The sequence below is a fragment of the Dipodomys merriami genome, unplaced genomic scaffold, assembly GCF_024711535.1.
Source record: "Dipodomys merriami isolate MVZ:Mamm:240054 unplaced genomic scaffold, mDipMer1.0.p SCAF_33, whole genome shotgun sequence".
Classification (NCBI taxonomy): Eukaryota; Metazoa; Chordata; class Mammalia; order Rodentia; family Heteromyidae; genus Dipodomys; species Dipodomys merriami.
The window spans coordinates 1,353,810-1,375,902 of NW_027204826.1; the positions used below are offsets into that span (position 1 = coordinate 1,353,810).

General features: G+C 52.7%; 1 protein-coding gene across 2 annotated transcripts in view; it reads right to left on the bottom strand.

The window, feature by feature from the left end:
• Positions 1 to 485: 485 nt before the first annotated feature.
• Positions 486 to 22,093, bottom strand: part of Acsbg1 (acyl-CoA synthetase bubblegum family member 1) — a 38,293-nt gene continuing 16,685 nt past the window's right edge. For both annotated transcript variants that reach the window (XM_070042790.1, XM_070042791.1), the window contains 12 exons: positions 15,115 to 15,335; positions 14,585 to 14,673; positions 13,738 to 13,858; positions 11,015 to 11,095; positions 10,778 to 10,927; positions 10,137 to 10,313; positions 9,527 to 9,708; positions 8,639 to 8,869; positions 7,321 to 7,538; positions 5,289 to 5,428; positions 3,699 to 3,945; positions 486 to 1,130 (listed from right to left, as the gene is read on the bottom strand). In XM_070042790.1, the coding sequence (XP_069898891.1) occupies positions 1,045 to 1,130; positions 3,699 to 3,945; positions 5,289 to 5,428; positions 7,321 to 7,538; positions 8,639 to 8,869; positions 9,527 to 9,708; positions 10,137 to 10,313; positions 10,778 to 10,927; positions 11,015 to 11,095; positions 13,738 to 13,858; positions 14,585 to 14,673; positions 15,115 to 15,335 (1,943 nt within the window). In that variant the 3' untranslated portion in view covers positions 486 to 1,044. The remainder of the gene's footprint in view (positions 1,131 to 3,698; positions 3,946 to 5,288; positions 5,429 to 7,320; positions 7,539 to 8,638; positions 8,870 to 9,526; positions 9,709 to 10,136; positions 10,314 to 10,777; positions 10,928 to 11,014; positions 11,096 to 13,737; positions 13,859 to 14,584; positions 14,674 to 15,114; positions 15,336 to 22,093) is intronic.

Below are 22,093 nucleotides of genomic sequence, written 5' to 3' on the forward strand. Positions count from 1 at the left end.
GCCACAACTTCAGCCTTTTTGCTAGTTAAAATGAAGAGCTAGGCATCGGTGGCTCATGCCTGTCATCCTAGCTACTCATGAAGCTGAGATCTGAGATCCCAGTTCAAAGCCAGCCTGGGCTGAATGTCCCTGGGACTCTTATCTCCAATTAGCCACCAGAAAACCAGAAGAGGTGTGGTTCAAGTGGTAGAGTGCTCACCTTGAGCTGAAATGCTCAGGGACAGCACCCAGGCCCTGAGTTCCAAGACGCATGATCAACAAAAATAACTAAAATAAAATGAAGAGTCTCATGGACTTTACTATCTAGGCTGACTGAACCGCAATCCTAAAATCTCAGCCTCCTGAGTAGCTAGGATTACAGGCATGCACCGCTGGTGCCCAGCCTTTATTCTAAGGGCATTCACTGTACCCTGATGGTGGCTTGTGTGTATTGCCTGCCACTCTTGTCTCCCCTCGGCTTGCTGAATGAATGAAGTACTCAGCAGTTTTGTTAAAAGGTTTACTATGCAAATCACATTAAATAGAATCGTGTAGGCAGCAGCAGTTTGGTTAAAAGAGTGAGTCAGTGGCTTGTGCAAAATGAAGGAGGGTAGGTAGTGAGTATTGATCGATCTGCAGTGTCCAAGAAGATTCCAGAATGGGTCAGGCTGTCAGGTGAGCCGGGACACTCATGTGGGAGCCATCATTCCCTTTCTTCTCCCCCAAAGCATACATTTGGTCACCTGTTCTGGGTGCTAGCAAATGAATCCATTTGCCTGGATCAAGGGCCAATACTGACTGGCCTGTCCATTCGTTCTGCGTCATCTGACCGCGAAGCCATACTTCCACAGAATCCAAACTGCCCAGAGAGGAAGCTTCTCAGCACTGGGGACCCTGGGACATCCTGACTTGGGGCAGGGCAGGACAGGGGAGGGGGGGCGGGGGGGGGAGTGGAGGGCGGAGGGGAAGGCCAGATTTGTCAGAGGTTTCCATGCTCAGGCTGGAAAACGCTTGAAAGTCTGCCAACTACCTATTTAGCAGCAACCATAGGGTGGCCCTTCCTCTCTACTTTTTCTGCTCTTGGTAAAAGGAATCAATGATATCTTTGTATTTCTCCAGAACTATGAGCCGTTTCAGTTTCATGGTGGGACCTGAAAGAAACATTGGAAGAAATAAGTGAGGTCCAAGCCTAGAGAACTCGATGGAAGAAGTAAGCCAGAGACGTGCCCTGTGGCCCACACCTGTAATCCCAGCTACCCAGGAAGCTGAGATCTGAGGAGTCTGGTTTGAAGCCAAGCTAGGCAGGAAAGTCTGTGAACCACCAATGAGCCGGAAGTGCAGCTGTGGCTGAAGTGGTAGAGCGTGCTGTCTTGAGCACAAAAGCTCAGGATAAGCCCCAGGACTGGCAACACAAAAAAAGTATACTAAACAGGCTGGGAAGGTGGCTCAGTGGTAGAGTGCTTGCCTTGCATGCATGAGGCCCTGGGTTCTATTCCTCAGCACCACATAAACAGAAAAAGCAGGAAGTGGTGCTGTGGCTCAAGTGGTAGAGCGCTAGCCTTGAGCTGAAGAGCTGAGGGACAGCGCCCAGGCCCAGAGTTCAGGCCCCACAACCGACCAAAAAAAAGAAAAAAAGTATACCAAACAGGCTCAGTGGCCAGCCTTAGAAACCAGGGCTGGGAGCCTTCTACTATGTGCCAGGATTGGACTATGGTCAGTTGAACAGAGGAAGTGATAGGGTATTAGGTCGTGTGTGTGTGTGTGTGTGTGTGTGTGTGTGTGTGTGTGTGTGTGTGTGTGTGTGTGTGTGTGTGTGTGTGTGTGTGTGTGTGTGTGTGTGTGTGTGTGTGTGTGTGTGTGTGTGTGTAAGTGATAGGGTATTAGGTCGTGTGTGTGTGTGTGTGTGTGTGTGTGTGTGTGTGTGTGTGTGTAAGTGATAGGGTATTAGGTCGTGTGTGTGTGTGTGTGTGTGTGTTGGTACTGGGCTGGAACTTGGGGCTTGTGGTTTTTTTGTACTTTTGTCAGTCTTGGGCTTGAACTCAAGGCCTGGGTGCTATTTCCTCAGCTTTTTCACTCAACGCTGGAGCTCTACCACTTTGAGCCACAGCCCCACTTCCAGTTTTCTGGTGGTTCATTAGAGATAAGAGTCTCACAGACTTTCCTGCCCAGGCTGGCTTTGAACCACGATCCTCAGATCTCAGCCTCCTGAGTAGCTAAGATGATGGGCTTGCCTGGCTTCCCCTCCAGCCCAGCCTTGGTTCAAGGCTGGTGCTCTGCCTCCTGAGCCACACCTCTGCTTCTGGCTTTTTGCTGATTAATTGAAAATAGAGTCTCAGATGTGTCTGCCCAGGCTGGCTTCAAACTTGGTCCTCAGATCTCACCTTCCCATGTATCTGGGATTACAGACATGAGACATTAGTGCCTGACCTGTGTCACTTTTGAGACTAGAAATGATGACCACTTCTTTCAAATACATAATGGGCTGTGACACTGTCACCCCTTGACCGTCAGGGTTGATTCGGCTGATCTGGCTGGCTAGGTGGGTGTCCCCATCCTTCCAACCACTCCATGTGTGTCCCTCCTGAAGCTGTGCATGTGTGGTCGAAGAGGATGACCATTCCTGATAGAGGAGGACCAGTCTTTGGTCATGGGTATATGAGTAGCTGCTCCAAACAAGCTCTCAAATATGAAGTGTAGCCTTCCCCTCCACCTATCACCATTCCATCCTGACACTTGAACTTGGCCTGGGCACTGTCCCAGAGCTTTTTCATTCAAGGCTAGTGCTCTACCACTTTGAGCCACAGCACCACTTCCGGTTTTCAGGTGGTTCATGGAAGATAAGAGTCTCACAGACTTTTCTGCCCAGGCTGGCCTCAAACCATGATCCTCAGATCTCACCCTCCCGAGTAGCTAGGATCCTAGGCATGAGCCACCAGTGCCTAGTTCTACCCATATTCTTGACCCCCAGTTCAAATGTGATTCATTCTGCCCTTGAACACACACATCCCTGTCCCTTAAGATCCAGCCATTGTTAACTATACAAATGATCTTTTTTTTGGTTGTGGAGCTTGAAGTCTGGGCCTAGATGTTGTCCCTCAGCTCTTCAGCTCAAGGCTAGCACTCTACCACTTGAGCCACAGCGCCACTTCTGGCTTTTTGCTTTTTGCTTATGTGGTGCTGAGGAATCGAACCCAGGGCCTTGAGCATGCAAGGCAAGCGCTCTACCACTGAGCCACCTTCCCAGCCCAAGAAAAACTTTTTTAAAAATGCTGGACAGGGCTGGGAAGGTGGCTCAGTGGTAGAGCGCTTGCCTTGCATGCATGAGGCCCTGGGTTCGATTCCTCAGCACCACATAAGCAGAAAAAGCTGGAAGTGGCGCTGTGGCTCAAGTGGTAGAGTGCTAGCCTTGAGCTGAAGAGCTGAGGGACAGTGCCCAGGCCCAGAGTTCAGGCCCCACGACTGACAAAAAAAAGCTGGACACAGTGGCTCACGCCTGTCATCCTAGCTACTCAGGAGGCTGACATCTGAAGATCGTGGTTCCAAGCCAGCCCAGGCAGGAAAGTCTGTGAGACTCTTCAATGAACCATACAAAAAGTCAGAAGTGAAGCTGTGGCTCAAGTGGTAGAGCACTAGCCTTGAGTGAAAAGGCTCAGGGACAATGCTCAGGTCCTGAGTTCAAGCCCCACAACTGACCGAAAAAAGAAAAAAGAAAAACATACCTAACTCTCCACCGGAAATGGAGAAGTCCCGCTCGAGAATGGCCCACTTCTGCACGTGGTAGGGCCGGGCGGCCGCGTTGGCATTCACCCTCCGGATCCCCTCTTCGATGGCCTGGTACACAGCCGCGTCCCGCTGCCCCACGATCTCCGACACCGTGCTGGCTTTGCTACCCACGCGCTGGCAGAATTCCACGGCTTTCTCTGTCAGGTGGTCCGTGGGCTCCAGGGTGTCCGGGTCCATTGTGCACTAACAGGTCAGAAAACACCTGAGACCCAAGCCCTACTCTGCAGGCCTGGGACACTGAACTGAGCAGTGACAATCACCACAGCAGAGATGATAGCTCACACCGGTCATCCCAGCTACTCAGGAGGCTGAGATATGAGGACCGCAGTTCGAAGCTGGCCCAGGCAGACAAGTCCATCATACCTTTTTTTTTTTTTTTTTGCCAGTCCTGGGGCTTGAACTCGGGGCCTGATCACTGTCCCTGAGCCTCTCTGTGCTCAAGACTAGTGCTCTACCACTTGAGCCACAGTGCCACTTCTGCCTTTTTCTGTGTATGTGGTACTAAGGAATCAAACCCAGGGTTTCATGCATGCTAGGCAAGCACTCTATCACTGAGCCACATTCCCAGTGCAGTCCGTGACACTCTTATCTCCAATGAAATACCCAAACCTAAAAGTGGAACTGTGGCTCTAGTAGTAGAGCACCAGCCCAGAGCAAAAGAGCTCAAAGACAGCACCCAGGTCCTGAGTTCAAGCCCCAATTCCAGCACACACACACACACACACACACACACACACACACACACACACACACACACACACACACACACACACACACACACACACACACACACACACACACGAAGCAGAATAGCTCCCAGGGGTTTGGTGGAGAGTGAGGGGCACTGAGAATTAGAAGATTGTCATCAATGACACTGTCACCTGTCAAACAGAAGCCACAAGGCTTGGAATGTGTTTTAGTGGTAGAGTGTTTACCTAGCATGCATGAAATCCTATGTTTAATTCCTCAGTAAAGAAAAAAAGCTAGAAGTGGTGCTGTGGCTTAACTGGTAGAGTGCTAGCCTTGAGCAAAAAAGAAGCTTAGAGACAGTGCCCAGGCCCCGATTTCAAGCCCCAGGACTGGCAAAAGAAAGGAAGAAAAGAAGGAAGGAAGGAAGGAAGCAGGGACGGAGGGAGGGTGGGAAGGAAGGAAGGAAGGAAGGAAGGAAGGAAGGAAGGAAGGAAGGAGGGAGGGAGGGGGAGGGTGGGAAGGAAGGAAGGAAAGGAAGGAAGGAAGGAGGGAGGGAGGGAGGGAGGGAGGGAAGGAAGGCAGGCAGGCCGGCCACACTCCTGCCTGGGCACCCCCCCCCTTGCCCTGGGGGAGAGGACTCAGTACCTGCCACAGGGGGAAGGCATAATGTGCAATCTGGAAAGTTCCAGAACTTTCCAGAACTTAAAAAAATGTTGCTCACATGCTCCTAGAAAAGCCAAAACCCATAGGTATCCCCTGGGCTGCCTGTGGCTTCTGCTGTGCGCCCCCAAACAGACTGGCAGCACCTCTTGAGCCAGCACCCCGCCCACACCTACCTTCAAGGTCAGCAGCATGGACAGGAACTTCCTCTGGTCCCCTATGAGCATGGCGTTGCTGATGATGGGCAGCTCAGTCTTCACCGCCTCCTCGATGGGCACCGGGGCCACATTCTCCCCGCCCGCAGTTATGATTAACTCTAGGGGGGCAAATACCAGCCCCCACCCCAGCATAGGGTTGAAGGCTGGGTGGACTGCAGCCTCACCGGGGCTCCTACCTGGCTTACACACAACCTGGGCTGGGGCTGCCTGCCTCCCCGCCCCCCCCCCCCAAGCCAGCTGCTCCCCAGGGCTCCACAAACTCCCCCACCTCCCCCCCTCCTCACAGGGCCCTCACCACGCTCAGCTCTCCCGCTCTGGCCTGCCGCTCTACCACTTGAGCCCCAGCTCCACTTCTGGCTTTTTTAGTTGGTTCATTAGAGGTGAGGGTGTGGAACAGTGGCTCAAACTGGTAAAGCACTGGCCTTGAGAACAGCAGCTCAGAAAGACAGCCTGGGTCTTGAGTTCAAGCCCCAGGACTGGCGCGCGCATGGGTGTGCGCGTGCACACACACACATACACACACACACACATATGAACCTAAACAGAGACACCACAGGTAGGCCATGTTCATGGATTGGCAAGTTCAGAGAAGTATGCCAATCAATGGATTCATTCAAGTCAAAATCACAGCCAGGGGCTGGGAAGGTGGCTCTGTGGTAGAGTGCTTGCCTAGCATACATGAGGCCCTGGGTTCAATTCCTCAGTACCACATACACAGGAAAAGCCAGAAGTAGCACTATGGCTCAAGTGGTAGAGCCCTAGCTTTGAGCAAAAGCAGCTCAGGGACAGTGCTCAGGCCCTGAGTTCAAGCCCAAGGACTGACCAAAAAAAAAAAAAATTACAGGCAGCCTTTGTTATCAAGGCACTGACAGTAAGAAACTGGGGTGTCTGTAAGGATAGGAATTTAATAAAAGGGGGCTGGGAAGGTGGCTCAGTGGTAGTGTTTGCCTAGCATGCATGAAGCCCTGGGTTTGATTCCTTAGTACCACAAACACAGAAAAAGCCAGAAGTGGTGCTGTGGCTCAAGTGGTAGAGTGCTAGCCTTGAGCACAGAGAGGCTCAGGGACATCACCAGGCCCTGAGTTCAAGCCCCCTGCATCTGGCCATATGAATAAATAAATAAATAAAAAATTTTAAAAGAATTTTTAAAAAAAGACCTCTTCTCAGTGGTAAATGACAAAGATGGTCTTTCGTAGAAGTGATGCTGAATTCATCTCTTTATCTACATTAGGAGAAAAGCTACCTGGACCCTTACCTATCACCATCATATTTTTAATCGTATTTCTTGCTTAAATATTCCGATAAAGCCAGGCACCAGTGGTTCATGCCTGTCAACCTAGCTACTCAGGAGGCTGAGATCTGAGGATCACGGTTCAAAGCCAGCCAGGGCAGGAAAGTCCGAAAGACTCTTATCTCCAATAAACTACTAGAAAGTGGCGCTGTGGCCCAAGGGCTAGAGCGCTCGCCTTGAGCTGAAGAGCACAGGGCCAGTGCCCAAGCCCAGAGTTCAAGCCCTATGTGTATATATATATATATACACACACACACATATAATATACATACACATATATATATACGTATATATACATATACACATATAATATACATACATATATGTACGTATATATACATATACATATAATATACATACACATATATATACGTATATATATATATATATATATATATATATATATATATATATATATATATATATTCTGATTATATTTCGAAAGGCAAAGCCAACCATCACTGTGGAATTATGTCTGCCCCAAGGAGTTCAGGTCCCCTATCTTGCTATTATAAGGTTGGCCATGAGGGGGCGCTGGTGGCACACCCAGCAGCCACCTGCCACTGGAGCTAGACTTCTAGTTCACAGAGCTGGCAGCATGAATGAGTATGGGGGGGAGGGTGTGGAGTCCCTGCATCCTGCATGACCTGTGCAGACCAGTGACCCCCTCCCAGTCCCTGCGGGGGGGGGGGGCTTCACCTTTGAGGCGCCCGGTGATGTAGAGGAAGCCATCATCATCCAAGCGGCCGACATCGCCCGTGTGCAGCCAGCCCTCGGCATCGATGGCCTCCCGCGTCTTGTCCTCCATGTTCAGGTACCCCATGAAGATGGTGCGGCCCCACAGACAGATCTCACCCACGCCCTCTGCGTCCTGATTCACCAGCTTCACCCGGCAGCCCGGCACCAGCTTGCCAGAGCTGGCGGTGATGGAGGGGTGGAGGAGAGCCAAGATCAGGCCTGGGGAGGGAGCCCCAGGGGTTCCCTGATCTCTTAAGTCTTTTTTTTTCTTTGGTTGGTCCTGGACTTGAACTCAGGGCCTGGGCGCTGTCCCTCAGCTCTTGAGCTCAAGGTGAGCGCTCTACCATTTGAGCCACAGCGCCATGTCCAGTTGTCTGGTAGTTAATTGGACATAATAAGAGTGTCATGGACTTTCCTGCCTGGGCTGGCTTTGAACCATGACTCTCAGATCTCAGCCTCTGAGTAGCTAGGATGACAGGCCTTGAATCATCAATCAAAGCCTCATGCTTCTTTTTGGGAGGTGCTGGTACTGGCATTTGAACTTGGATTCTCTTGTTCTTGCTTAGCATTTTCACTCAAGGCTGGCTCTCTACCACTGGATTAACTGGAGATAAGAGTCTCAGGGACTTTCTTGTCCCGGTGGGCTTTGAACTGTGATCCTCAGATCTCAACCTCCTGAGTAGCTGGGATGGCAGGCGTGAGCTACTGGCGCTTGGCAATTCGTCAGTCTTCACTGATGGCTGGTTGAGCCCTCCCTCCCAGGATTTTCTTTCTTTTTGTGCCTGTACTGGGACTTGAACTCGGGGCCCCATACTCTTGACTGATTTTTTTTCCCTCAAGCCTGGTGCTCTATCATTTGAGCCATACCTCTGTTTCTGTTTCTTTTTGCTGTTTCATTGGAAACCTGAATCTCATTGACTTTTCAGTCCAGGCTGGCTTTGAACAAGGATCCTCAATTCTCAACCTCCTGAGTGGCTGGGATTACAGGCGTGAGCCACTGTTGCCAGACCTAGGGTTTTGTATTCTAATGGGAATAGTGTTGAAAGGTAGGACTAGGGAAAGGGTTTTTACTGACGAATGGATGAATGAACAGTGAGTGAAATGAATGAAGGGATGAATGGGATGAGTAAGTGGAATGAATGTCCAGAATGCTGATGTGTGAACTTGGCAGGGAGTCGGTCATCGAACACAAGAGACCTATTCACATCACTGCTGGCCCACTAGAAGGCTGGCCCTGACCCTGACCCCACCCACTGGCCGCCAGCTCTCGCGATCTTACCTGTACAGGCGGTAGTTGTAGGGACTGGACATGAAGTGGGGCCCGGCAGACTCGGTGAGGCCATAGCCGGCGTATAAGGGGATGTTGAGGCCCAGGAAGAAGTGCAGGGTCTCTGTGGTCATGGGGGCTGCCCCGTAGAAGTTCTTCTGACATTTGGCAAAGCCCAGGGCCTGGCGGACCTTGGCTAATACCAGATAATCTGCCAGTCTGGTTGTGAAGGGTTTCAGGTCACTGGTGGAAGAAGGCAGAGGGTCCACAGAAGAACAAAACAAAAACAACAACATATTCGTGGCCCACACCTGTTATCCTAGCTACTCGGGAGGCTGAGACCTGAGGATCACCATTTGAGGCCAGCAGATTAACCTTGGAGACCAGCAAAAAGCCAAAAGTGGTAGTGTGGCTCAAGTGAAGGGATGCCAACTTTGAGCAAAAACCAAAAGAGTAAACAAATAAATGAGGCCCTGAGTTCAAGTACACATGTGTACACACACACACACACACACATACACACACTCCAAAATTCACTAGAACACATCTTTTCTTGTGCCAACACTGGCACTTGAACTCAGAGCCTAGGCACTGTCCCTTAGATTTTTTTGCTCCAGGCTGGTGTTCTACCACTTGAGACAAACGTCCATTTGCGGTTTTTTGCTGGTTCATTGGAGATGAGAGTCGCATGGCCTGTTCTGTCTGGAACTGACTTTGATCCATGATTCTCAGATCTCAGCCTCCTGAGTAGCTGGGATTACAGGTGTGAGTTACTGGTGCCCGCAGCCATGGGTAGAGCTGGGACTAGGGGAGATCCCTCTGTGTGGACCAGGCTGCAAGCAGCAACACTCTCCCTGCCCTCACGACCCCCCTACTCATCCCCTGCCCCGGCCTTGGTACCTGTGCGGGCAGGCGAGGTTCTGTTCCAGGGCCACCGACATGGCCCACAGAAGCATCTTGCGCCGGATGAAGCCGGACTGGGCTGCCACTTCCTGGATGCGCTCCATGATCTTCTCCCACACACGGGGCACCCCCATGTGGGATGTGGGCTCCACCTCCCGCAGTGTGGTCACCAGGCTCCCCTGTTCACCCCCAAAGAGCCAGGTATCAGGGTCAGGGCTGGTGTGTCCTTTTTGATTGGTCGTGGGGCTTGAACTCTGGGCTGGGCGCTGTCCCTCAGCTCTTCAGCTCAAGGCTAGCGCTCTACCACTTGAGCTACAGCGCCACTTCCAGTTTTCTGGTGGTTCATTGGATATAAGAGTCTCATGGACTTTCCTGACTAAACTGGCTTTGAACCTCGATCCTCAGATCTCAGCCTCCTGAGTTGCTGGGATTATAGGAGTGAGCAACAGGCCCTGGGCCACCTTGTCATCTGAGTCACACAGGGTGAAAGGCAGTCAGCCGAGTGGACTGTGGCTAGGAGATGCACACGCCCAGGCGGCCCCATGAACAGGGACTGGCCTGGCCCCACGGGCACTGCCCTGTGGCCCCCCGGGAGGCAGCAACTGACCTTCAGGGCATCGGGCTCCGCGAAGCACACCTGGGCCCCCCACTGGATGCCCGTCCACAGGTCGTACATCTGGGCGGCGATGTGGCTGAGAGGCAGGTAGCTGACCACCACTTCCTGTTGGACCTCGGCCGGCTGGATGTCGCCTGCCTGGCTGCCATACCGCGCTGTCCACGTGATCTGCAGGGCAGTGGCAAAAGCCCAGCGGGTCCACGGCCAGCCCGGCCCAGTCACCACTGCGGCTACTTTGGGGGAGACTTTTAGAGTGGGCACCTGCCTCAGGCTGTGTGTGTGTGTGTATGTGTGTGTGTGTGTGTGTGTGTGTACTGAGACTTGAACTCAGGGCCCAGATTGGCTTTTTGTCTCTCCCACTTGAGCCACAGCTCCACTTTTGGTGGTTTTCTGGTGGCTCATTGGAGATAAGAGTCTCACGGACTTTCTTGCCCGGGCTGGCTTTGAACCTCCATGCTCAGATCTCAACCTCTTGAGTAGCTGGGATTACAGGAATGCACCACCACACCCTCAGGGACAGGCCTCCTCCCAGCTGCTTTCCCCTCTCCGTGGCTGCTGCTCCAGCCCGCCACCCCTCCTCCTTCCTCCCTTCCCCCTTCCCCTCCCCCCGCCCAGCCCAGCCTTGCTCCTACGCTGTCCTGACTGAGCATGACGCCCTTCGGGTTCCCGGTGGTGCCTGATGTGTAGACCAGCGAGCAGCACTGGTTGGGCTGCTGGGCCGCAATGATGGCATCCAGCGTCTCCTCCATCACCTCCTGCCCCAGCTCCATCACCTCCTCCATCTGCAGTCAGGGAGGCACAAAGGCGTGGGGTGATTGGCCAGGGGGAGGGAGAGTGGGCGGGCCTGCGTGTCCCCGGCCCGGCCGTACCGTGTACACATTGGCCGTGTGTTCCGGCGGAGGCTCCTGGTAGATGACCACTGCCTTCAGGTGGGGCAAGTCCCTCCAGATCTGCATGGAAAACAAAGCCGGCGCCCACTGAGTGGGGTCCCCCGTGTGGCCCGCGCCAGCACCCGCGCCCGTAGGGCCCCTGCCAGCCTTTGTCCATCGTCCACACCGTGGGGATTTGGGGAGCTCGAAGGTGGGCGCGGGGAGGCCAGCACTGGACAGCCAGGGCTCGTGAGAAACACGGGCCAGCTGTGTCGGGCAGCCCTAGCGTACCAGAGGAGGGAGAGAGGAGACGGACAGAGAGACAGAAAGGTGGGTAGAGGGACAGGAAGAGAAACAGGGACACAGAGAGACAGACAGGATAGACAGAGTGAGGGGGACGGAGGGGGGAGAGGAAGAGCGGCCTCACAGAATGCAATGTTACTGAGTGAATGACAGGACACACGCACCACGCTGCGGCCATGTGGCAGGAGCTGGGGCCAGGGGACACGGGTGACAGTGGGCGCCCTCATGCAGGGATGCACCTGCTTGCATGTCCCAACAGGGACTCAAAAGTTAACCCAAAAGCTAGTTACAACCAGGGGCCAGTGGCTCACGCCTGTCATCCCAGCTACTCCGGGGGCTGAGATTTGAGGATCGCAGTTCAAGGCCAGCCTGGGCAGGAAAGTCCAGGAGACTCTTATCTCCAATGAACCACTGGGAAACTGGAAGTGGTGCCGTGGCTCAAGTGGTAGAACGCTAGCCTTGAGCTGAAGAGCTGAGGGACAGCGCCCAGGTCCTGAGTTCAAGCCCCCATGACTGACACACATGTACAGAATTAATTACAGGGACTAGGAAGGTGGCTCCGTGGTAGAGTGCTCGCCTAGCATGCTTGAAGCCCTAGGTTCAATTCCTCAGTACCACATACACAGAAAAAGCCAGAAGTGGAGCTGTGGTACAAGTGGTAGAGTGCTAGCCTTGAGCTAAAGAAGCCCAGGGACAGTGCCCAGGCCCTGAGTTCAAGCCCCAGAGCTGGCAAAATAATAATAATAATAAAATAATAATAATAATAATAATAATAATTACAGAAAGGAAGAAAAATGGAGTAGGAGTAAGGAGATAGCGGGAAGCTGAAATGCTCAGTGTATCTTAGTTTGTACTCTAGAATCAGGTAAATGTTCGAATTATTTGAAAAATAAATTTATGTGCAAAAAATAAAATGTTTTTTGTGTATGTATGTTAACTGTGTATATATTTGTGTGTATGTTTTATATGTGTGTATATGTGCATCCATGTATACATGTGCGTTGTGCATAGGTGTATATGTGTCTCTGTGTGTACCTGTGTCCATGTGTATTTGTGTGTAGCTGTGTGCCTGTGTGTTCCTATGTGTCTGCCATGTGTGTCTCTGTGTGTCTGTGTGTGCATGTATGCATTCATGTGTGTACATGTGTGTATATATGTTCATGTGTACCTGTGTGTCTGTGTTTCCAGGTGCATGTGTCCACGTGTGTATGCATGTCCATACATGTATAGATGCATGTGTGTGTCCATGTGTGTCTGTGCCCATGTCTGTATTGTGTGTGTCCATGTGTATATGTATATATGTATGCCCGTGAGCATGTCTGTGTGTCCCTATGTGTCCCTGTGTGTCCCTGTGTGTGTCTATGTGTCCATGTCTGTGCATGTGTCCATGTGTATACGTGTCCATGTGCATGTCTGTATGTCCATGTGTGTATATGTGTGTATATGTGTGTGTGTTGTGTTGTATATGTGTGTGTGTCTATGTCTCTGTGTCTTTTTCTATGTGCGTGTGTCTGTGTGTGTATATGTGTGTCTGTGTCTGTGTGTATGTGTGGGTGTCTGTGTGTGTGTGAGTGTGTCTGTATGTGCATGTGTCTGTGTGTGTCTATGTGTGTGTGTCTGTGTGTGTGCGTGTATATGTGTGTGTGTCTATGTGTGTGTGTCTGTGTGTGTGTCTGTGTGTGTGCATGTATATGTGTGTCTGTGTCTGTGTGTATATGTGTGTGTCTGTGTGTGTGTGCGTGTGTGTGTCTGTGTCTGTGTGTATATGTGTGTGTCTGTGTGTGTGTGCGTGTGTGTGTCTGTATGTGCGTGTCTCTGTGTGTCTGTGTGTGTACGTGTCTCTGTGTGTGTGTCTGTGTGCGTGTGTATGTGTGTGTCTGTGTGTGTGCGTGTATGTCTGTGTCTATATATGTCTGTGTGTGCGTGTGTGTCTGTGTCTATATATGTCTGTGTCTCTGTGTGTGTGTGTCTGTGTGTGCGTGCGTGTGTCTGTGTGTGTCTGTATGTGCGTGTGTCTGAGTGTGTGTGTCTCTGTGCGGTTTCTGTGTGTGTATCTGTGTGTGTACGTGTGTGTGTCTATGTATGTATGTGTGTGCATGTGTGCATGTGCGTGTGTGTGTGCATGTGTGTCTGTCTGTGTGTGTCTGTATGTGTGTCTGTGTGTGTGCATGTCTGTATGTGCGTGTGTCTGTGTCTATGTATGTGTCTGTCTGTGTGTGTGTGTGTGCATGTGTATGTGTGTGTCTGTCTGTGTGTGTGCATGTGTATTTGTGTCTGTCTGTCTGTGTGTGTGTGTATGTCTGTGTCTGTGTGTGTGCATGTGTGTGTGTGTGTGTGTGTGTTGCTCTGGAAGTTGAGGGTCTGTGGAGAGAAAGGCGCCCTGGCTGGCTGCCCGCCACCCATGCCCCAAGCCCTGGAACCTTCAGGATCTTTTCCAGCTGCCTCTGCGTGTCGACCACGATGATGTTGGCGCGGCAGTCGTGGGCGATGTAGCGGCATGCCTCAGGGGAGCTGGTGGTGTAGATGCCGGTGACGATGCCGCTGCAGAGACACGGGAGACTCAGACTCCGCCCACCGCCCCACCCCGCGGCCCTCCCCGCAGACCCTCCCCGCAGACCCTCCCCGCAGACCCTCCCCGCAGACCCTCCCCGCAGAGCCCGCAGGCCTCACCAGCATTCTCCAGCCTTCCAGAGAGACCCTAGCGGAGAGCTGGAATGGCTCGCTACTTTTTTTATTTTTTGATCAGTCATGGGGCTTGAACTCTGAGCCTGGGCGCTGTCCCTGCGCTCTTTCACTCAAGGCTCTCTACCACTTGAGCCACAGCTCTACTTCTGGTTTTCTGCTGGTTCCTTGGAGATAAGAGTCTGGCAGACTTTCCTGTCCTGACTGGCTTCGAACCGTGATCCTCAGATCTCAGCCTCTTGAGTGACTAGGATGACAGATGTGGGCCACTTGTGCCTGGCTCTCTCTACTTGTTGTGTGTATGTAGTAGGACTCGAACTCAGGGCCTCACATTCTCTATTAGCATTTTTGCTAAGGCTGGTTCTTTACCACTTGAGCCATACCTCCACACTTGTGGATTTTCAGATTCAGGGGATATAAGAATCTCACAGATTTGTCTGTCCCAGGCTGGCTTTGAACCACAATCCTCAGATCTCATGCTGTTGAGTAGCTGGGATGACAGGCGTGCGTACCAGCGCTCGGCTGACTGTGTACTTTCTGCCCACCACCAATTCCCCAGCATCCCAACCCTCCCTGGAGACTCACCCTGCGAACACAGTGCCCACGGCGGAGAAGAACCACTCCGGGGAGTTGAAGCCCAGGATGGCCACGCTGTGAGCCCTCTCCAGGCCGAGCTGTAGGCCACAGGGTCCAGGTGAGCCAGGTAGGGCAGGAGCGTCTCCCCCAGGCCTCTCCATGAATACGGGGGACGCCCCCTCCAGCAGCCAGAGAACCCTCCCCCCACCAAAGGATCAACCACTCCACGAAGCCTCACTAGGACTTGAACTCAGTGCCTGGGCACTGTCCCTGAGCTTCTCCTGCTCAAGGCTGGCTCTCGACCACTTGAACCACAACTCCACTTATAACTTATCTTTTGTTTCCACTGTTTAGTTGGAGATCAGAGTCTCATGGACTTTCCTGCCTGGCTGGCTTTGAACCATGATCCTCACATCTCAGCCTCCTGAGTGGCTGGGATGACAGGCGTGAGCCACCAGCACCCAACTAGCCATGATCATGTCTCAAGGCCTTGGTCAGGCTGAGGACTGGGGAGATGTATTTTGGGGGGGTCCCCTCACCTTTAGGAAGCCCTTGGCAGTTTTGCGGGCGAGCAGGTAGTACTGGGAGTAGGAGACATGTTCCCACTTGTCATGGCGCTTGAAGCCCAGCGCGGTGATGTCCCCGTATTTCTCCAGAGCCTCGTGGAACATTCTGTGCACGGTGTAGGGGGGCTGGGGGCAGATGGGGTCCATGCGTAGGCGAACCCGCCCGTCCGCCCGCGTGGTCCACAGCGCCTCTTCTGTAGGGGAGATAGGAGCTTGCTCACGCCGCCCGGCCTGTCCAAAGAGGAGCCAGGCCTGCTGCGCAGCAACTCGGCCCCGACTGCCGCCTCCGACGTTGTGGGTCTGGGCCAAGGGCAGGTTGGCAGGGGAGCCAGGGTTGGGGCAGGCTGGGGGGGGGGCGCCCCTGGCTCGACCTTGAATGATAAGAAACCATGGAGGAAGAAGGTAGGTGGTGGTTGAGGAGGAGTTCCAGGCCCTGGAGACCTAGAAGCTTCCAGATCTTTCCTTCTTTTTTTTTTTTTTTGGCCAGTCCTGGGGCTTGAACTCAGGGCCTAGGCACTATCCCTTAGCTTTTTCTTTTCTCTTTTGGTCAGTCTTGGGCCTTGAATCCAGGGCCTGGGCGCTGTCCCTGAGCTCTTTTTGCTCAAGGCTAGCGCGCTCGAGTCACAACCTCACTTCACTTCTGGTTGGTGGTTCACTGGAGATAAATGTAAGCTTATTCACTCCTATTTTGGGTTGACAGCCTTCATCCTGGGTCATGCACAACCCAGGCCTGGCCACAGTTTTCTATTTCCACCAACCCTGGCTGTGTCAGCGACGGAGTCCGGACGCCTAGTCCTGGTCTCACGCAGGTTCTAGTGTCTAGATGCAAGCTACCACTTACAGAATGTATTGGCCCTGCTACATGGCAGCTGAAAAATGGATTTTCTCTGCTATGTACCAGACATAGGATGTTTTCCCTGGCTGCAAGCAAGCTTTAGAATGTCCTGCCCTGGCTGTCTGATATCTCCAGTGTTCAGCTGTGACTACCAACATTTCCTGTCCCAGCCCCTTCTACCTTCAGACTCCTGACACTATATCTACTTCTATGGCTCCGAGAGTAGTTTGCTAATCTCTATCCTGCAAGAGATAGCCTAGCCGCATCCAGCTGACATTCAACACTCCTTTCTTCTCCGTGATTGTGTGTCCGAGTGGTTTTCTGGGTTGGTGCTTACAATAAGAGTCTCATGGACTTTTCTGTCCTGACTGGCTTTGAACCACCATCCTCAGATCTCAGCCACCTGTTTAGTTGTAATGACAGGCTTGAGCCACCAAGAGCCCAGCTCAAATAATTTTTTTTTTTTTTTGGTCAATCGTGGGGCTTGAACTCAGGGCCTGGGCGCTGTCCCTGAGCTCTTCAGCTCAAGGTAAGCGCTCTAGCACTTGAGCTATAGCACCACTTCTGGTTTTCTGGTGGTTGATGGGAGATAAGAGTCTCATGGACTTTCCTGCCCGGGCTGGCTTTGAACCGCGATCCTCAGATCTCAGCCTCCTGAGTAGCTAGGATGACAGGCGTGAGCCACCGGCGCCTGGCTTGTCCAGGCTCTTTTGAGAAGTGGTCTCCTTTCCTTCTTGGAGGAAGAAAAGAAGGAGCAAGGGAGGATCCCAGGAAGGTGGGTTGATCTGCAAGTTCACACTGTTCATGACGGGAATCAGAGTCCAGGCCTACGGATGGCCTCACAGCCAGAGCCTGGCCCTTATTGGCCTCAGCTCCCTGAGCCAAGCAGGCCTGTTGGGAGCCTCTGGCCAGCTGGAAGAGACCTGGGGGGTGTGCAATCATGTTGCCCTGCACCCAGGTTTGCCATGGTCACAGCCATCATCTACCCAGCCTGTTTACCCCCCCTCCCCACCGTGCCCCGTGGGCCGTGGGCTCGGAGCTAAAGTTACACTCATGGAGGCTACGGGCTGATAGAGCTGGGGTGTTCCAAGTCCCCCCCCTCCCCGCTTTCAGTTTCCACCTCTCCCCTGGGAAGGGACCTTCAGGCTTCCTGCCCAGATTCCGCCTGGGCCCAGCTGGGCGACCTCGAGCGTGACCTCCCGCCTCAGGCTGGCTCACATGCCCTGGGCGCTCCTAATGAGCTTTCCACCGCCTCCCCCAGAACCAGGCCTGGTGGTGCATGCTGTAATCCCAGCCCTCGGGAGGGTTAGGCAGAAGAACCTAGGCCAGCTTGGGAGACACAAGGAGACTCTGTGTGTGTGTGTGTGTGTGTGTGCGCTTGCGTGCGCGTGTGCACACACGCGTGCATGCATGTGTGCACGCGAGCGTGTGTGCTGTGTGCACGTGCGTGTGTGTGCGTGTGTGTGCGTGTGTGCGCGTGCGTGTGTGTGCATGTGTATGTATGTGTGTCTCCTAGTACTGGGGCTTGAACTCAGGCCCTCCCATTCTCACTAAGCTTTTTTGCTCAAGGCTGGCTCTCTGCCATTTGAGCCACACCTCCCTGTCTGTTTTATTTTTTGCTGGGTCTTTGGAGATTAGATTCTGATGGAACCGGGTCCCAGTGGCTCACGCCTGTCATCCTAGCTGCTCAGGAGGCTGAGATCTGAGGATCACAGTTCAAAGCCAGCCCAGGCAGGAAAGCCTGTGAGACTCTGATCTCCAATGAACCACCAGAAAATCAGAAGTGGCGCTGTAGCTCAAGTGGTAGAGTGCTCGCCTTGAGCTGAAGAGCTGAGGGACAGCGCCCAGGCCCAGAGTTCAGGCCCCATGACCCCCCCCCAAAAAAAATGATTCTGATGGACTTTCTGGTCCAGGCCAGCTTTGAACCCTGAGCCTCAGATCTCAGCCTCCTGAATAGCTAGGATTACAGGCGTGAGCCACCAGCGCCCGGCTCTAAGGAGTTTCTTAAGGGAAGCCATCAAAGCCCAGTACACCAAGATGGAACAGGTGTGGAACATTCCAGGGCATTGTGAAACACAGCCCTGGGGTCCATTAGGGCCCTGGTGAAATCCATTATGGTTGGGCTGGAAATAGTCCATGTAGTCTTTTTTTTTAAGACATTAAGAGAACACTTCCACTTGGGAGGCACTGGACTGGAGGATTGTGATTGGAGGCTTTGCCCCAGGTTTATGAGATTCTACTTAGCCAATGGCTGGGTGTGGTTGTAGGTGCCCGTCTTTTCCCAGTGATGTGAGGGAAACGTAAATAGGAGGATCTCAGTCCAGGCTTAAAAGGGAGACATGAACTTGGGAAGAATTAGCACAAAGATGGGTTGGAGACATGGCTGAGAAGTAAAGCACCTGCGTAAGCCAGGGCAAAGCTCTGAGTTCAATCCCCAGTGCTTCCAAAATAGTCATCATAATTAATAATTTTCATTAAAAAAAAGAAGACTGGGCTAGGAATGTGGCTCAGTGGTAGAGTGCTCACCTAGCACACATGACACCCTGGGTTCGATTCCTCAGCACCACATAAGCAGAAAAAGCAAGAAGTGGCGCTGTGGCTCAAGTGGTAGAGCGCTAGCCTTGAGCAAAAGAAACTCAGGGACAGTGCTCAGGCCCTGAGTTCAAGCCCCAGGACTGGGGGGAAAAAAAAGAAGAATACTTAATGACATGAGGAATTTCTCACATATCACAACAAATAGTTTTATAAAAAGGAGCAAAACATATATAGAATCTTTAGAAAAAAATGAGATTATCACTAGGAGCCAGTGGCTCACACCTGTCATCCTAGCTACTCAGGAGGCTGAGATCTGAGGATCATGGTTCAAAGCCAGCCTAGGAAGAAAAGTCCATAAGACTCTTATCTCCAATTAATCACACGCACGTGCTCATGAGTGAGCACGCACACACATGTGCCTGCGCGCACACACACACGCACACGCGCACGCGCGCGCGCACACACACACACACACACACACACACACACGGAGCCAGAAATGGTGCTGTGGCTCAAGTGGTAGAACACCACCAGCTTTGAGCAAAAACAGTTCAGAGACAGTGCTTGGGCCAGGAGTTCAACTCCCAGGACCAGCACAAAAAAGAAAAACAAAGTCAACCTTAGCCTTCCTCCCACCCCATTTGAGCTCAGTGAGTGCAAGCAAACATGACATTCCTGCCTAAAATCACTGCACAGCAAAAGCCAGGATGGAGCCAGTGAGATCCCCCTTACCAGACAGCGCCCAACAGCCCTGTGGGAATGTGACTACAGAACCCCATGCACCCTCTTCCCTCCCCTACGTTCCCCCTCTGTCCCCTCCCTCTCTTCCTTCTGACCCCGGCCTGAGCCTTATCAATCCATCTATTGTGCAAGGTCAGCTCTGGGGGTGGAGCGGGGAAGGTTCTGGGTTTCTTGAATAAAAGCAAAGGCAGTCACTGAATTTTCTGGAAGGAGAGGAGCACCCTCACAGAGCAGGGCGGGCGTGGGGGAGTGCCGGCATTCGTGGGAAATGTGAAAACAAAACGGATTTAGACCAGAGGAAAGACACTGAAAGTCCCTCCAGGTGTCTGACCTGCAATCTGTCTTGCAACATTCCTCTAGTGTCTCCCCCAGGCCAGGAATTTTCCGGGCTACAGAAGAGAAGGAGGTAGGATGGAGGGGGGAGGATGGGGGAGTAGAGTGAAGTGCCATGAGGCCTTGGGGCCAACGACTAATATTGCCAAAACATAAAAAAGACAGATGAGCATTTTGGCCCCGGGGACACAGAGATAAGGGAGAGGGAGGAGGGCGGACATAGCGGCCTGGCCTGCTGAGTCTTTTGACTGAGCAGAACAGAACATGCTGGGCCAGGCTGGGAACTTTGATCTGCCTTCTGTGTCTGCCAGGGTCAAGCCACTGAGTTCCAGCCAGCAGAACAGAACCATCTGTTTTCCTTGGGCCTCAGTTTCCCCACCTGATTTGCCATGAGGATGAACAAGAAAACTGCAATAAACAACTTCAACCCATTGTTGTAGCGTGTGCGTGTGCGTGTGTGCGTGTGTGTGTGTGTGTGTGTGTGTGTGTGTGTGTGTGTGAAGATAAGACTCTCATGGACTTTCCTGCCCAGGCTGGCTTTGAACCCCCATCCTCAGATCTCAGCCTCCTGAGTAGCTGGGATGACAGGCGTGAGCCACTGGTGCCTGGCTGTGTTAGCTTTTTTAAAACTTGCACCCCAAATTCCACAGGAACCACGCCTGGAGTCCCGAGACTGTCCATACCTGCCCTTGTGCTAGGGCAGAATGAGAGACGAGCCGCCCAGCTGGCCAGTACAGGCCAGGCCTGGAGCTCAGTCATGTGCTGAGTAGATACTTTGATCCCGGTGGAAAGTTCTCTCCTAGGACCCCAGGTGTGGGGCGGAGGAGAAGAGAACATCTCAGCTCATTTCCTCCAACCCCTGGGAAGTGCTTCCTGTCTACCACAGATCTACCCTGGAGAGGCTGGAGGGCAGAGGCTGAAGGACATCGTCTCCCTGGGATCCGTCCTGGTCTCCCCCCACCATGCCCCACCCCATCGAAGATGGTTACAGGAGGACAGGACGCAGAGACTCTAGAAGGAAAAGGTATTGACTCTCCAGACCCTGCCTGTAATCCCAGCTACTCAAGTGGTTGATCTCTAAGGATTAGGGTTTGAAGCCAGCCTGGGCAGGAAAGTCCGTGAGACTCTTTTATCTCCAAAGAACCAGCAAAAAGCCAGAAGTGGTGCTGTGACTCAAGTAGTAGAGCGCCAGTGCCCAGGAAAGGATTAACCCTCCCCCCCCCATCCTATTATCCCAGCTGCATATGGATACCGACAAAACCCCATGTATGTGCAAACATGTGTGACGTGGGCAGAGCAATTCACCTAAAACTGGCCATCAACAGTCCATTGTGGCCCCACCGCTCTGGACCTAACGGCTTCCTCATTAGTGTCTACCTTCTTGCTCAGAACCCCTATAAGCCCAATTCCAATTCCACCCCCTTGCACAACCCCGGATCCAAAAGTTGTGACCCCTCGCTGCTCTATCTCAATAAACAGACCTCACCTGTGGGAGATTGGGTCTGGCCTGTTTCCTTCCTTTCTCCTCCATTGTCCTAACCTCTGATGCCCAAACCCAGGAGTAACTGGGTCCCTCTGCCCAGGGGCCACCCATCCCTCATTGACCTCTGGCTACCCTACCTCTCTTTCCCAGGCCTCTCTCCACGGGGGCACAGAGCCCCCATGCTTACATTCCCTCTCCTCTGTCTCCCAGACTCCCCATCTCCTGGCAGGAGGCCCTTCTGGGTTTGACCGGCTCCATCCACCACCTAGAAGGCTGCAGGGCGAAGTAGTCCATGAGGGAGGTGTCCGACATGAACCTAGGGATTCTAGAAGGTCCCCCCAACCCCGCCTTCTTGTCTGTGGGGGTTCCCAGAGTCTCTCATGCTTTGCTGGCCCTCTGACACCCTCTAATTAGATCTTTGGGGATGCCCTCTGCTAATTATTTGCCTCCCCAAAGCCCCAGGGGCGGGGAGGGGGGCAGAGACAGACTCTGTAGTTCTACCAAGCTTTCCAAAATGGATCACAAGTTGTCTCCCAAAGATCTCCCATTGGCTTGCTCACGGTCTAATCTTAAGACTCTCAGGCTGACTGATTTTCAGTCAAAGAAAAACGGACTCTACCGAAATCTGGCCTCACTATTATTTAAAACTATGGCCACCATTGGCCTGAATTCGGATCCTTCGATTTCAATATTCTTACTGATTTAAGCAATTCCCTCCAATGCAACAGCGAGGGATCCGAGGTCCCCCACACACACCCCAAGTCCTCCTCTACCTCTACCTCCATTCCAAAGAACCCCTCTACTTTCCCACTCTGCTCACCAAGCCCTTCTCTTCCACCAGCCTCCCAGCCATCTCCTCTAGAAAGGCAACTTGGTCTTGTAGCAGCTGCACCTGTCTTTCTCTTCCTCCATTTTCTCCCCCGCCCCACTTCCAGATCAGAGATCATTTACCATGAAGTTGCCTCCCTTCTAGCCGACAGCCCTTCAATCCGTGCCCTTGAGTCTGCCCTCCATCAAGAGGTGCC